The sequence below is a fragment of the Tursiops truncatus genome, chromosome 2, assembly GCF_011762595.2.
Source record: "Tursiops truncatus isolate mTurTru1 chromosome 2, mTurTru1.mat.Y, whole genome shotgun sequence".
Taxonomy (NCBI): Eukaryota; Metazoa; Chordata; class Mammalia; order Artiodactyla; family Delphinidae; genus Tursiops; species Tursiops truncatus.
This window is the reverse complement of record NC_047035.1, coordinates 4,799,535-4,812,318: the sequence shown is the minus strand read 5'-3', so window position 1 is coordinate 4,812,318 and position 12,784 is coordinate 4,799,535. Positions and strand designations below refer to the sequence as shown.

Sequence of the window (12,784 nt, the reverse complement as noted above, 5' to 3'; positions counted from 1 at the left end):
TGTTTCTCAGGAGCGGTACACCTGCCCCAGCCTCACCTTGCACCCGAGGGAGCCTGTGTTCCTGGCGCAGACCAACGGCAACTACCTGGCCCTCTTCTCTGCCGTGTGGCCCTACCGGATGAGCAGAAGGCGGCGCTACGAAGGCCACAAGGTACCTCGTCCCTGTCCCCCAGGTGGAAAATGGTCCCACTGACAACGCCAGCACGGGGCTTGCGGCCCCCGAGGGCAGGGACCCTCTGTCCAGGCAATTCGTGTTTTCTCTTTCCTGGGTGACCCCCATGCCACGTGGCCTGGTGTCCGCTCGAGGCCCCGGGCCACATCTGGGCAGGGACAGTTTCGTTGATCTGTCAGCTCACATGGACAGGTCACGGGGCTTGGGGAGGGGCGCAGGACGGAACGGGAGTGGGGCTGTTTCTCCATCTGCCCCCTTTCCCTGCTGAGGGCTGCCTCATGGGGCAGAGCCAGTGGGGACCCAGCGCCTGGCGCGGAGGCCAGACGCCATCAGCTGTGCTGGAGCTGGGCTGTCTGGGTTACGCTAAACCAGCCTTGTGACACAGGCCGATGCCGGGGCCCTGGCCTCAGGGCAGGAGCTCGGCCGCTGGGTGTGAGGCCCAGCCCTGCTCCTGGCCGGCTCTGGGCCCCAGCCCGCTCCCCTGTGGGAGGGGCGGGCGAGGCCATGCGCCCTGTGCCGCGCGGCCTGCTCACCCCGGGTCGCCCTCTGACCCCGGGTCGCCCTCTGCAGGTGGAAGGCTACTCGGTGGGCTGCGAGTGCTCTCCAGATGGTGACCTGCTGCTGACGGGCAGTGCCGACGGCCGGGTCCTCGTGTACAGCTTCCGCACCGCCAGCCGCGCCCGCACGCTGCACGGACACACGCAGGCCTGTGTGGGCACCACCTTCCACCCCGTGCTGCCCTCCGTCCTCGCCACCTGCTCCTGGGAGGGCGACGTTAAGATCTGGCACTGAGCCTCCCAGCACGGAACCTTCCAGACACCGGCCGGGGTGGGCGTGTGTGTGTGATGAGGAGGCTCTGAGGTTGGCTTCGGGGTCAGGCTCGGGTGGCCGCTGCCTTCTCCACCCTCTGAGCCTCAGCGTCCTCATCTGTAAAATGGGGACAAAATCCCGTGTGCCTCGGGGTTCTGAGGACTGCGTGAGAGAAAGCGCCTGGCGCGGTGCTGGTGACGCTCAATAAACGAGTGTTTTGCTCTTTCTTAGGTTATTTCAGCGACAAATATGTATCGGCTCCCCAGTCGCAGGCCTGCTGGAGCTTGGAGACAAAGCCTGGGGTGGGAGCTGGAGGGGGGGCAGCCCCCGGGGGCGCTGGGTCCGGGTCTGCCCACCCCCGGTCTCACAGGGCCTGCTCAGGCGCGGGCCGCCCTCTCCCTCCCCCGAAGTGTGGCCAGCGGGGTCCCCGGGTTTGTCCGAGCCCTGGGCCATCTGCGCTCCTCCTTGCCCACTGCCTGTCAGGTGTGCGCGCTGCCCACGGGAGTGCGTCTGCCCCGGGGGAGGGAGCAATGTGGAGAAGCAAAGGTCCCTTGAGGAGCCGCAAGGAGCCCTAAGCCCCAGGAGCCCAAGGTCCACCGATGGGTGGGGGTGGGGACCGAAGGTGCGCACGTCTCAGGACAGGGGCGTCCCCGAAGCCTTGGACGTCTCCCTGGAGGGGGCAGACCGTGAGCCTGTGAGGAGGGTGTCCCCGGCAGGGGGTCAGTGAGAAAACACAGGGGACCCGAGGAGGAAGCCACGGAGCAGGTGGTGCCCAGCCTGGCCTCTCCAGAGCCTGGGCTCTAGGCCCAGCTCTGCTGTCCGTGTAGCCGAGACCAAGTCACATTTCCTCCCGGAGCCTCAGTTCCCCCCTCTGTAAAGTGGTGTCAGGATCCCCAGCCTGCAGGCTTGCTGTGAGGGTCCAAGAAGGTCAAGTGTGTGGGGGTGTCAGCACCCTGGGAGCTCCAGTCTGGGAGGGGCACTGGGCAGATTGGGGGGGGCTCTGGGGCTTGCTGGGGCTGGTGGTAAACGTTTATTTCAGTGTGTCTAACCCACCCCCGGGCCCTCGGGAATCTTGGGGTCCACAAGCAGGGCATCCCAAGCGGAGGGAAGGGCAGTGCAAAGGCCCTGAGGCGGGACTCATCCTGAGGGCCGACCCCTTTTCTGTCCTTCGTCCTCTTCCCCTGCAGTCAGCACGAAGCCTGGCCTGCAGTGGGTGTTGAGCGGACGCTGTGTCCCCGAGCTGGGCTGGAGAGGCCAGGGCCAAGCGCGTGGGTGGGTGGCGAGCACAGGATCCCGGGTGTCCCTCACACCAGGGAGGTGAAGAATGGCTCAAGAATGGCTCAAGGCTCAAGAATGGCTTCTTTGGTGGAGGGAAAGATAACCGCACCCCACGCTCAGCCCTGGCAGAAGTGGAGGCCCGCACGGGGGGCTGCCCCAGCCTGAGCAGAGGGGAGGCTGAGTGTGCATCCGCTCAGAGCCTGGGCAGGCAGTGGACACTCCTGCCTCGCCCCTCACGCCCCCAGGTGGCTTCGCCTGCTCTGAGTGGGGAGCTCTGTGACCTGTGAAGCCCGCCCCGGGGTCACTTCCTCTGTGAAGCCTTCCCAGGTTACAGCTGCCTCCCGCCGCCCCCTGTGCTGGGCCCCTCTTCCCCCCGCACCCCGCACCCCGCTCCTTCAGGGCCCCGAGTGTAACAGGCGCCCTGAGCCCCGTCCCCTCCTGACGCTGCCTCCCAGCGTGCGTGCTCAGTGCAGTGCAAACTTCCCGGGCTCGCAGGGCCCTGCTCCCGGCTGCATCCCTGGCCCCTGCGTGCGGGGGGCATTCTGTGAATAACTGCAGGTAAGACCTGCCCACAGGATGTGGGCTTTGGGATCAGACGGCCGTGGACTTCAACCCCGTCACCCCCTTTCGCTATTGCGCGGTCACAGCCAGTGCTGAGCTGCCCCGTGCCTCCGTGTCCCCTGCTGTAAACGAGAACTCACAGCACCCAGCTTGTGGGGATTCATGAGGTTGGGTGCGATGGCTCTCGGCAGGACGTGTATGCAGCAGGCGCTCAGGAGCAGCAGTGGGAGTATCGGTATTAGCGATAGTATTAGCATCAGTGTCAGCCCAGCCACTGGTGCAGGAGTTGAGCCAGTTCAGGCCAGAGGGCGCGGTTGGGTTCATCCTCAGACCTGGTCTGGCGAGGCCCCCTCTGGCCAGCTCTGGCTCACTCTCACGGCAGAAGCCCCCCGTGAGCTCCTCCCACTTGACAAGTCTCAGGGAAGGCCTCTGACTGGCTGGCTTGTGTCACATGCCCGCCCCAGACCAGGGGTCCCTGGCCAGGCATAGCTGCCACTATGCAGCTGGAGGGGAGAGTGACGGGACCCCCACAGTACTGTCATGAGGGTGTGTCCCCCCAGGTCCAGCCCGAACAGCCCCTTGGCTGGCATTTGTCGGATGGATTGACCACGTGTGAATGAGCCCAGACACAGGCCGGGAGGGGAGGCTGTGCTCGTCTGGGGCGTAGCGGGGCCCGGCCTTCCCAGGTGCCTCTCGCCCGCCTCTCCTGCCCCCACCTTGCATCCAGCCCCAGATCCTGGGGTCCAGACATCCTGCTTTCTAGCCCAGCCCGAAGCGGGCGTTTTTCTGCCTTCCTTGTTGTGGAGTGTGTACTGAGTGAGAATTTCATCGCGTGGTTTGCTGACTGCTCTCCCCGCTGTGATATGTCAATATGACCACTCCTTTGTTTAATGAGCATCAGTTACACACGTACTCGACTGGCTTTGGCGTGGCTGCTGGGGTGTGGCCAGGGGATGACCTCCCTGTCCACCGAGCTGCCCGGCCCCTCCCCTGTGCTGAGTCCACACCCCGGCTACCTGCAGCCCTGTGGGACACCCTGGGTCCCAGACCCGTCACCTGCTTGCATGGGGCCTTTGTGGGCTAGGACCCTTTCGACTTCTCTCGGGGCAAACACCAGCCAAGTCTCTGTCCTTGGAGGCCGTTTCTTTACCACACTGGTCACCTGGAGCCAGCCGAAGCTCTGACCCTCCTGGGACAGGGATATCCAGGGATCCCCGGACACCACTGCAGCTGCTTCTTAGCACCCCTCCCCTGTGGATTTGATTTCCTAACTACGTGCCCTGCAAGCCCTACCCCTTCTTAGGTTATTTTACTGGGAAGAATGGCAGGTGCTCTCCGTACCCTGATCCTCTGCAAGGCGTCTAGGAGTTCACCATTTGCAATTTTAAAATAAGAGAGCTAAATTTAGAAAGTATGGAGCAGGAAAGAAAAAGGAGTGTGGGCTGCCCCTCCACCCACCTTCCTGGGGCTGAGTGCCTACCTTCGCCTCACCCGTGAATCTGAAATACAGATCCGAAGCCATCGTGGGAGAAGAACGCTTTCATGTTGAGATGCCAGCGTGGCTGTGTCTGTTGCTGAGCGAGGCTGATGCTCGCAGCCCCCGTGAGGTGGCTGTGGGCCCCACCGTCCCGGTGGGCAGAGGGACAGGCCCGGGAAGCCTGCGCTCCTCCCCTCCCTCGGGACCCATCTCTGGCCCAGCCTGGGGCTCTCCGTGCAGTGGGACAGCCACCAGTCTCGAGGGCCCCTGGGAATCTCACGAGTCACAGTCCTCAGGCTCCAGAAGGGGAAACTGGCCCAGAGGGCCCAGGACTTGCCCAAGGTCACACAGCCCTGCACTGCCTGCTGTGGGTTGAGAAGAAACATGGACAGAAGGGTCGGTGGACGGTGGGTGCACAGCCAGGGTCCTGTTGGGAGTGAGGCAGGACCGGAGTGGAGCGAGGGGTGCTTGGTGAGGGAGGGAAGGAGGGAAGGAGGGAAGGAGGGAAGGAGGGAAGCCCATCCCGGCCGTGGCTGGCTTCAGAGGCCATGGCAGGACAGCTCTGTGAGGCCTGTTGGCCGCCTGCAGGGACGAGCAGTCAGACTCTGAAGTGACCATGTAGGGGCCCGCCCTTCTGGGCCCAGACTGCAAAGCCCTCGGGGTTCCCAGCCCTGCTGTACAGTCTCACAGCCCACGTGGTGCTGACGAGGCTCAGGGCCCCTCTGGGAGCGTCTCTGAGCGAGAGCCTGCTGGGTGCCGGGGGCCATGTGTTTTCCCCTCCACCCACTCATTTGCCCCCCAGTTCCGTGAGGGTTGCTTCCCCACCTGCCCACAGGGAAACCGGGCCCCACACAGGGGAGCTGACTCCGGAGCCTCTCCACAGCCCCTCCCCCGCCAGCAGGCTGCTTCCTGGGGCGCATCTGCTCCTGGGGGTGGGCAGCCGGGCCTGCAGTGGCAGGTCAGGTGCAGGCACCCTGGAGCTACACAAAGCTGGGTGGGCCGGAGAACTTCAGGTGTGCACCTGGGCCGAGGTGGTCCCCTCCCAGTGGGAAGAAGCAGACATAAAGCCCCCTGGAGGAGGGGCCCTCCATCCTAGGCCTTGCAGAACGTTCACAAGTACTTTCTCAAGGGCATCAATGAGCATGCTCAAAGATAACCAGGCACACACAGAAACAAGGCGACATGGGCAGGAGCCAAGATAAACAGTCCACACAGACCCCACCTGATGGATGTGTCAGGCCCAGACCGTGAGCCAGCTGTGCCCGCTCTGTTTAAGGAAACAAAAGACAAGCTTGGAAATCTCTCCAGGGAATAGGAAACTATTAGAAAGTGGCATAGTGGGTTTGTAGAATGATCAGACAGAACTTCTAGAAATGGAAAACATTAATAACAAAAACTAAAAACGTGGTGGCTGTGTTGGGCAGCTGAATGGACGCAGCAGAAGAGAATTAGTGACCTGGAAGAATGCAGGTTGAGCACGGTGACACCAAGGTGTGGGTCTCAAGGAGGCAGGGACACGGAGGTAGAGGCAGTCCCAGGAGGAGGGACGGGTGGAGAAATAGTTTAAGAAGCAGCTGAGGATTTTCCTCAACTACTGAGATACACCAATCCACAGATGCAAGACTCCCTGTGAATTCCCAGCAAGGAGAAATCCACAGCGAGACACACCTCAGGGAAATTGCAGAAAACCAAAGGGAAGATCTTCCACCGCTGGAGAGAAGAAGACAGATTAGCACCAAAGGAACAACTCCTGGGAAGGGGGGGGACTGATGGCGAGTCCCACCCCAGCAGGAAGCCAGGGGACATCTCTGTGCACTGAGGGTAAGAGACCCCCGCTGACATTCTCCCCAGTGAGAATATCCTTCAGAAATGGGGCAAAGACATCTTCAGAGCAAAAAAAAAAAAACCCAAAAGAGTTTGTCACCAGCAGAGCCGAACTAAAGGACATCCTAAGGAAGCTTGAGGCAGAAGCAAAGTCTATAAGGAACATCGTATGAAATGGCAAAAACAACGTTTAGTGGGTTGAGACGATGGAAGAATTCAAACACTGGACGACACGGTGCCAGGGCGGGGGAGGAGTGTTATCATCAGGCTGCCCTGGCCTCAGAGAGGGGAGGATGGGGGGAGACACCCAAGGCCACACGTCCCGAGATCAAAAGGCAGGGGGGGAGAAAAAACTACCGAAACCCAAATTCTTTCCACCGACGTCTTTTATTAATGAATGCAAAATACAGTACTGAGACGGGGCATGCATCACAGACGACAGGAAAGCAAGCTACAGAAACCGGGGTCGGAGGGCCTCATTACATCTGAGGTAGAGCGAGGTGGTACCGGGGCGCGGGACACTGGGGGGACGAGCACCGGCCCCACTTGGGACTACGGACCACGGGGGAGCTGGGGGGTGGTCGGTCGTCGGCCACACGGCAAGAACAGCTGAAAACGTTACACATCCCTCCACCCGTTCCAGTCCCCCTCTTTGTGGACAGAGCGTCAGGGTTCCCTTGTCACTGGCTGGCGGGGGGTCTCCGCGGGACACCGTCCTTCCCTCTGAGGGGCAGGCCCCACTCACCCTCACCCGAAAATCAAGGAGCGTCGCGTCGAAAACGCCTAGGCCACCATCCAGGGAGCTGGAGGCTGAGTGCGTTAAGAAAGACCCTTTTGCTCTATAAAAATAGTTGCACTTTATAAAAGGGGGGATGCTCATCTCCGGTGGGGAAGGAGGCTGCTGTGTGAGAAACGGTCCACCGTGGCGGTGCGGGGGCGGACGAGACACGTGGGTGGGGTGCCCCCCTCCCCCGGCTCAACGGGGTCCTCGTTTGCGGGGCCGGGAGGACGGGTATCAGGGAGGCGAGGCAGCACCCCTCGGGACCCGGTGTGCGGGGTGGCCACGGCCGAGGCCTGCACGTGGGTGCTCAGTTGAGCAGGGTTCCGTAGAGCTGGGCTTTTGTGAGACTGTCCTTGCGGCTGAGCCCCGAGCCGCCAGTCCGAGGGAAGGCGGGCTGGGGGCTGAGGCGGGCGCCGGGGTGCATCTCCGGGGAGGCCTCCATGGAGCTGGGCTCCAGGGAATCCCTGGAGCTCCGAGGGCTGTGCTCGGGCTCGGGGCTGCCCCCCGCCCCACAGAGCTGCACCCCGAGCCTCTCCCGCTCCCCCTCGCTGGCCGCGTAGCTGGGCAGGGGCTCAGCCGAGCGGCCGGGGCTGAGGCTCAGGTCACCGGCCGCCCGGAGGTAGCGGGGCTCGGCCAGGTGGCCCTGGGAGAGGTCATCGCCCTCCGAGAAGCTGTCAGCCTTGTAGCTGGCATAGAGGGGGCTGGCGCGGCCCTCGGCCTTCTCGCCCGGGCCGCCTCCGGCCCCGAAGTAGCGGTCGTTGAAGCCGCCGGGCGAGGCGCGGCCGGGGGCGGCGGCGGCCGCAGCGGCGGCCGGGAAGGGGTAGGCGCCGATGTCCTCCACGCTCAGCGGCCGCCACTGGCCGCGCACGTCCTCTGCGGCCAGCCGGGCCGACCCCGGCTTGGCCCGCAGGTTCCACAGGTTGGGGGGCATCAGGGCGGGCTGGGGGCCGGGGGAGACCGGGAAGCGGTAGGGCTCGGCGGGGTACGGCGACACAGTCCTCGCGAACCCCGGGGCCGCCTCGGCCTCGAGCGGGGCGGCCACCGCAGCCGCGGCCGAGGCATAGCGCGGGCTGCTCCCGTAGGCCGCAGGCGGCGTGCGGCCGAAGAGCTCGTCGCGGCTGTTCAGGTAGATGGCCTGCTGCGAGGCGGTGAGCGTGCTGGCCTGGGCGTGCTCCTTCTCCTCCGACGCGGCGCTGAAGCTCGAGTAGGAGCTGGACGTGGGCAGCGAGGCCGCGTAGCCCCCGAAGGCCCCGTGCCGGTAGCCCGCGGGGTAGGCCGCCGCCTCGGGCTCCTCCTCCTCGGCCGCGCTGTCAGTGGAATTCTGGGCCCGCAGGAAGCCCACGTCGGTCACGGGCCCGTCCGCACTGGGCCGCCGGTCACGGCGCCGCTCCTCGGGGCAGTAGAGGGCCGTGTCGCTGCAGTAGATGTCCCCCTTGTAGGGGGGCCGGGGGCCCGGCTTTTCCAGCCTGTCGCGGAAGGCCAGGTCACGGGCTGAGGCATCCGACAGATGGGAGGACAGGCTGCCGGGGTCTGGCTTCTCCAGCACCTTGGCGAGGACGCAGGGGGGGACACTGTCAGCGTACGCCGGGCGGCAGAGCGGGGAGGGCAGGCTGCAGCCTTGCTTCTCCATGTGCAGGCTCACGTGCTCCTGGAACTCTGAGGGCAGCTAGAATGGGATGCCGCGAGGAAGAGGAGGGGACGGGGGTCACGGTCGGCCCCGGACCGGCAGCCGAGGCTGACCCACCGGGGACCTGCCCAGGGCCTCTCTAATCCCACCAGCTGGAGCCGACGCCCGGGATGCTCTATTTCGCAAGCTCCCGGGATGTGCCTGTGAACCCCTGGTCACCGCCACCCACCCAGGCCCACTCCAGTGGGGCACTGCAGAGCCTGGAGGCTGGAACCCGGCTCTGACTCAGGCCTCTCTCGGGCCTTCCCCTGAGGGGCTGACTTGCTCTCCCAGCCCCAGGGTCTCTGGGAGGGCACCCCTGGCCCACGCACGTGACTTGGGTGCTCCCAAACCAGACAGACTCAGAAACAGATGCGACAAAGATTGAGGGCCAGGCGCCCAGCGGTTTCCGCAGGAGCGCCTGGTGCCCTGTGGGGGGCGTCCCGCTACTGTTTGATCTATTTTGTGAGCGTCTTAGGTGTGGCCCAGGCTCGGGGAGGCGGCAGGTGGAAAGGCCTGGGTGAGGGGAAGGGCAGCCTGGCTGGGGTGGGAGCCCTGGGTCCGAGGCTGGGCCCTGTGGCCTTGGCCCAGTGACTCCCGTGTGAAGCCAGTTTCTTATCTCTGAAATGAGCACTGTTAGGAATTGTACCCAAACCAAACCACAGGGTTTTGGGGGGGGGGGGCTCACACAGCAGGTGGGGACTGGGGGCTGTGCCCAGAGGAAACGGGGTGGGGGGTGTGCTGGCTGTCTGGGCTTGGCAGGGAGGTGTGTATGCGGTGGTCCCTCCACCACGTACCCAGAGAGGCCAGGGCACGGCAGGATCGAGTAGGGCCAGGGGGCCTCGGGCGCAGCCAGCCCCTTCGCTCTCAAGGGTGGGACCTGCGAGGAAGGGGCCCCGAGTGGTGGCAGGGGCAGCGGTGGGCCTGGCCGGGGCGGGGCTCACGTTACCTCGGACACCTTATGGCCCCTGCCGTACGTCTGGCTGCACTGCAGCAGCTGGGCCGCTAGATTGCAGTCCTTCCTATAGAGCTCCTAAAAGACAAGAGAAGCTGTTCTGCACAGGCTCGCCCCTCGCCAAGGTCGCTGCCACCCTGACCGGTGCCCAGTGGCCAATGCGGAAACCGGCGGGCAGAGCCAGCTGTGCAGTGGGCAGCACGAGGACCCTCTCTGGGCCTCACACTCTCGCCTGCAGAACGGGGGCCCCTGCTCTGACCTGGAGCCGCTGGTGCATGGAGGGCGCCCTCCCAGGCAGTCCCACCACTGACCCGGGTGAGAAGCTCCCACAGGGTGGGGGGCAGTGGGAGAAGAAGGGCCTGCAACGTGCCCTAAAGTCCCAGAGGCCCCAGGCATGGACACCAGGCCCGGTCTCCCTGCCCGCGGCCTCTGAGTCCCTCCCAAGGGAACACAGTGGAGAGCGCCGGCAACGGCGAGGGACGAGGAACGGGCCTGCCGCTCCCACGTCTCAGAGTGAGGCCTGGACTCGGGCGTGGCTGCAGGGCCGGGCAAGGGTCAGGGCGAGTGGGGGGCAGAGGGCCTGTGTGACCCCGGGTCCGGGCGGGGACCAGCTCAGCCTCCTGAGCTGAAAACAGATGCAAACAGTAGGCCTCGAGGGGTTTTGGTTTCATCTTTGGAAAATCTCTGTTGCACGTGCCTGCCTCTGGGCCTTGGTTCCCACTGCCGGCCAGGGACCCTCTGCAGCCAGGGCTCTGACGGGGGCGGGGGGTCTGGGGTCCACGGATGGGCCCTGAGGTCCACCTGCTCCCATAGTCTCAAGTCAACCAGGCCCAGGCGTCCTGCAGCTCAGGCGAGCTGCTGAGGGCGTGGGCGCCCCTGCCATGCCCTGACCCTGGTCCTGGTGGCTGCCGCCCCTCCACCTTCTGCACTGAGGCTGGTGCCCCGGCTTGGCCTGCACAGTGGAGGGAACCCGGGTCTCCCACTCCTTCATGCATCCCTGAAAGGGTATAGTTGGTTGAGAGCTGGGAACTGGGCTTCTGTGAGGCCCCAGACTGGCTGCCGCTGGCATCAGAGGGCTGCAGGCACCGTCTGGCCAGCCCAGACCTGCCACCAAGCTGTTAACAGTCTTCTGAGAGCCGCCCCTCATCTCTGTGCACTCTTCCGCCATCTCCTACCTGTGGCATCTCCACCTGGCTGTCCAGGGCCCGGCTCCAGCCCAACGCCTGCCACCCCTCCCACGTCTCCCCCAGAAGGTCCCAGCCCAGGAGATGGCAGGTGGCTCCCTTCCAGCAGACTCGGACCCCTGCAGTCGGGCTGGACCCATTTTTTCTTCTCATAACCCACATCCCAAATCAGTCAATCACTTTGGTTCCAGCTTCAAAATATAACCAGAATCCAAGCCCCCCGCTTCCCACCTCCCTGGCCGCCATCCTGGCCAAGCCACCATCGTCTTTCTCCCAGGTTGCTGTCTCATTGACCTTCCCACTCATGGCTTTGTCCTCTACGGTCTGTCCTCAGCAGAGCAACCACTGGAGCCCAGTAAGAGTAAGTTCAGTCAGGCTACCCCTCTGTTCAAGAACCTTCAGTGGCTCCCTACTTCACTCAAAAAAAACCCCCAGATTCCTATTGAAGCCTATACAATGTGGCCTCCTGTTTTCCTTCTGATCTCAGACCCTCGGCCTCTCCTCCCCACAAGAGCCCCTTCTGGTCTCTTTGCTGGTCTTCAAGTTACTCAGACCCACCTTTGCCGCTGTGGCTCTTTCTGCCTGGGAAGCGCCCTTCCCCGCTGTCGCATGGCTAGCTCCCTCATCGCTTTCAGGTCTCGGCTCCAGCAGCCTCTTCCAGAAGCACCCGACTGAGATTCCCTAACCCTGCACCTGGCAACTCCCAGCGCCATCCCCTGCTTTATTTTTCTCTGCAGCATTTAGCACTTCTAAGTCACTACACAGTTGACATATCTATCCTGTTTACTGTCCGCCCTCCCCACTCCCCTGCTCAGATGTAAACTCCACGTGGGCAGGGCGCTTGCCTGTGTTGTTCACACGTATTCTCAGAGCCTCGTAGGGTCTGGCCCGGCGAGGAGCAGAGGCTAATCAGTGAGTGTGTGCTCAGCTGACGGGTCTGTGGCAGGCAGCGGGGCCCTTCTCGCGGGACCCTGGAAGTCAGGACCCACGGGTAGCCACAGGACTCTGATGTCCACTGAGAGTGGCCGAAGGCAGGAGTCCTGAGTGGCCACGCCCCAACCCTGGGGTCAGGAAGCCCTGCCTTGACTGGGACAGCGTGGCCCCATGCTCCCTATCTCAAGCCCCATCTCCTTCCAGTAGAGGGTCTCGCGGGATGCAGTTTGTGAGGCAGCCCCCGTCCTTCCCCGACTGCCCAGGTACTCCGTGAGGTCCTGACCATCCCATCTGTCCACCCGGCCCTGCGCCAGCCCCTCAGGGTCAGAATGGCCCGGCACTCACGTTGTCCTCCGATAGCTTGTCGATGGTCACCTTGGCCTCCAGCAGGTGGCTGTTGAGGGCGACGATCTCGTGGCTAAGCGCTCGTTTCTCTTCCTCATAGTGCTGGCCCTGGAGGTGGGGGACAGGCAGAAGAGGGAGGCGCTCAGCAGCCAGCCAAGGCCTGGGGGCTCCTGGGTCCCCTCTCGCAGCCGATAACGAGGAGGAGTTTGGAGGCCAAGGCACGCAAGGGTCAGAGCACAGAGCAGCCCATGTTCCAGTCCCGCTCCGCCAGGGAGGAGCCAGACGGCCTTGGGCAAGTCACGGCCTCTCTGAGCCTCAGTCTCTCCTCTGCACCATGGGGACAGTGATAGGTGAGTGCTGGAGAGCACCCAATCAGGGCAGAGACAGGTGGGACTGGCCCAACCCCGGGGAGCAGGGAGCGGGCAGCGTGGAAACGAGGCCTTTGGCCCAGCTCCTCATGGGCAAGGGCATGACCACCAGGCCCGAGGTCCTCACCATGGTTCCAGAGCTGGGGGCCCAGGGCTGGGAGTGCTGGGGTGTGGGGGTGTGTGGCGTGCCCTCACCATGCGGTACAGCTTGTCCTCCAGCTCCTGGTTGATCCTCTGCAGCGCCATGTAGTTGCTCTGAATCCTGGAACGGAGGCCTTGACGTCACTGCTGTGCCAGGCCTGACCCTCCCACGGCCCCCGTAGCCATACAGCCCGCTGAGGGCTGGACACAGGCCCCACCCTGCTCTAACTGCTCCTGTGCTAGAAAGCATCTGATTGAAGCTAACTTGTTGCAACATTTCCTGGGCCAG

The 12,784-nt window shown here is 63.9% G+C and overlaps 2 protein-coding genes across 12 annotated transcripts in view; one reads left to right on the top strand and one right to left on the bottom strand.

Moving 5' to 3' along the window:
* Positions 1–1,217, top strand: part of WDR25 (WD repeat domain 25) — a 141,513-nt gene extending 140,296 nt beyond the window's left edge. For both annotated transcript variants that reach the window (XM_073800048.1, XM_073800049.1), the window contains exons 6-7: positions 11–151; positions 743–1,217. In XM_073800048.1, the coding sequence (XP_073656149.1) occupies positions 11–151; positions 743–964 (363 nt within the window). In that variant the 3' untranslated portion in view covers positions 965–1,217. The remainder of the gene's footprint in view (positions 1–10; positions 152–742) is intronic.
* A 5,256-nt stretch (positions 1,218–6,473) lies between these two features.
* Positions 6,474–12,784, bottom strand: part of BEGAIN (brain enriched guanylate kinase associated) — a 44,105-nt gene continuing 37,794 nt past the window's right edge. For 9 of the 10 annotated variants that reach the window (XM_033850612.2, XM_033850611.2, XM_073800043.1 and 6 more), the window contains 4 exons: positions 12,550–12,616; positions 11,987–12,094; positions 9,519–9,602; positions 6,474–8,569 (listed from right to left, as the gene is read on the bottom strand). In XM_033850612.2, coding sequence (XP_033706503.1) covers positions 7,211–8,569; positions 9,519–9,602; positions 11,987–12,094; positions 12,550–12,616 — 1,618 coding nt within the window. In that variant the 3' untranslated portion in view covers positions 6,474–7,210. Of the gene's footprint in view, positions 8,570–9,518; positions 9,603–11,986; positions 12,095–12,481; positions 12,617–12,784 lie in introns of all 10 variants that reach the window. The other variant, XM_073800042.1, reaches the window with a different exon arrangement.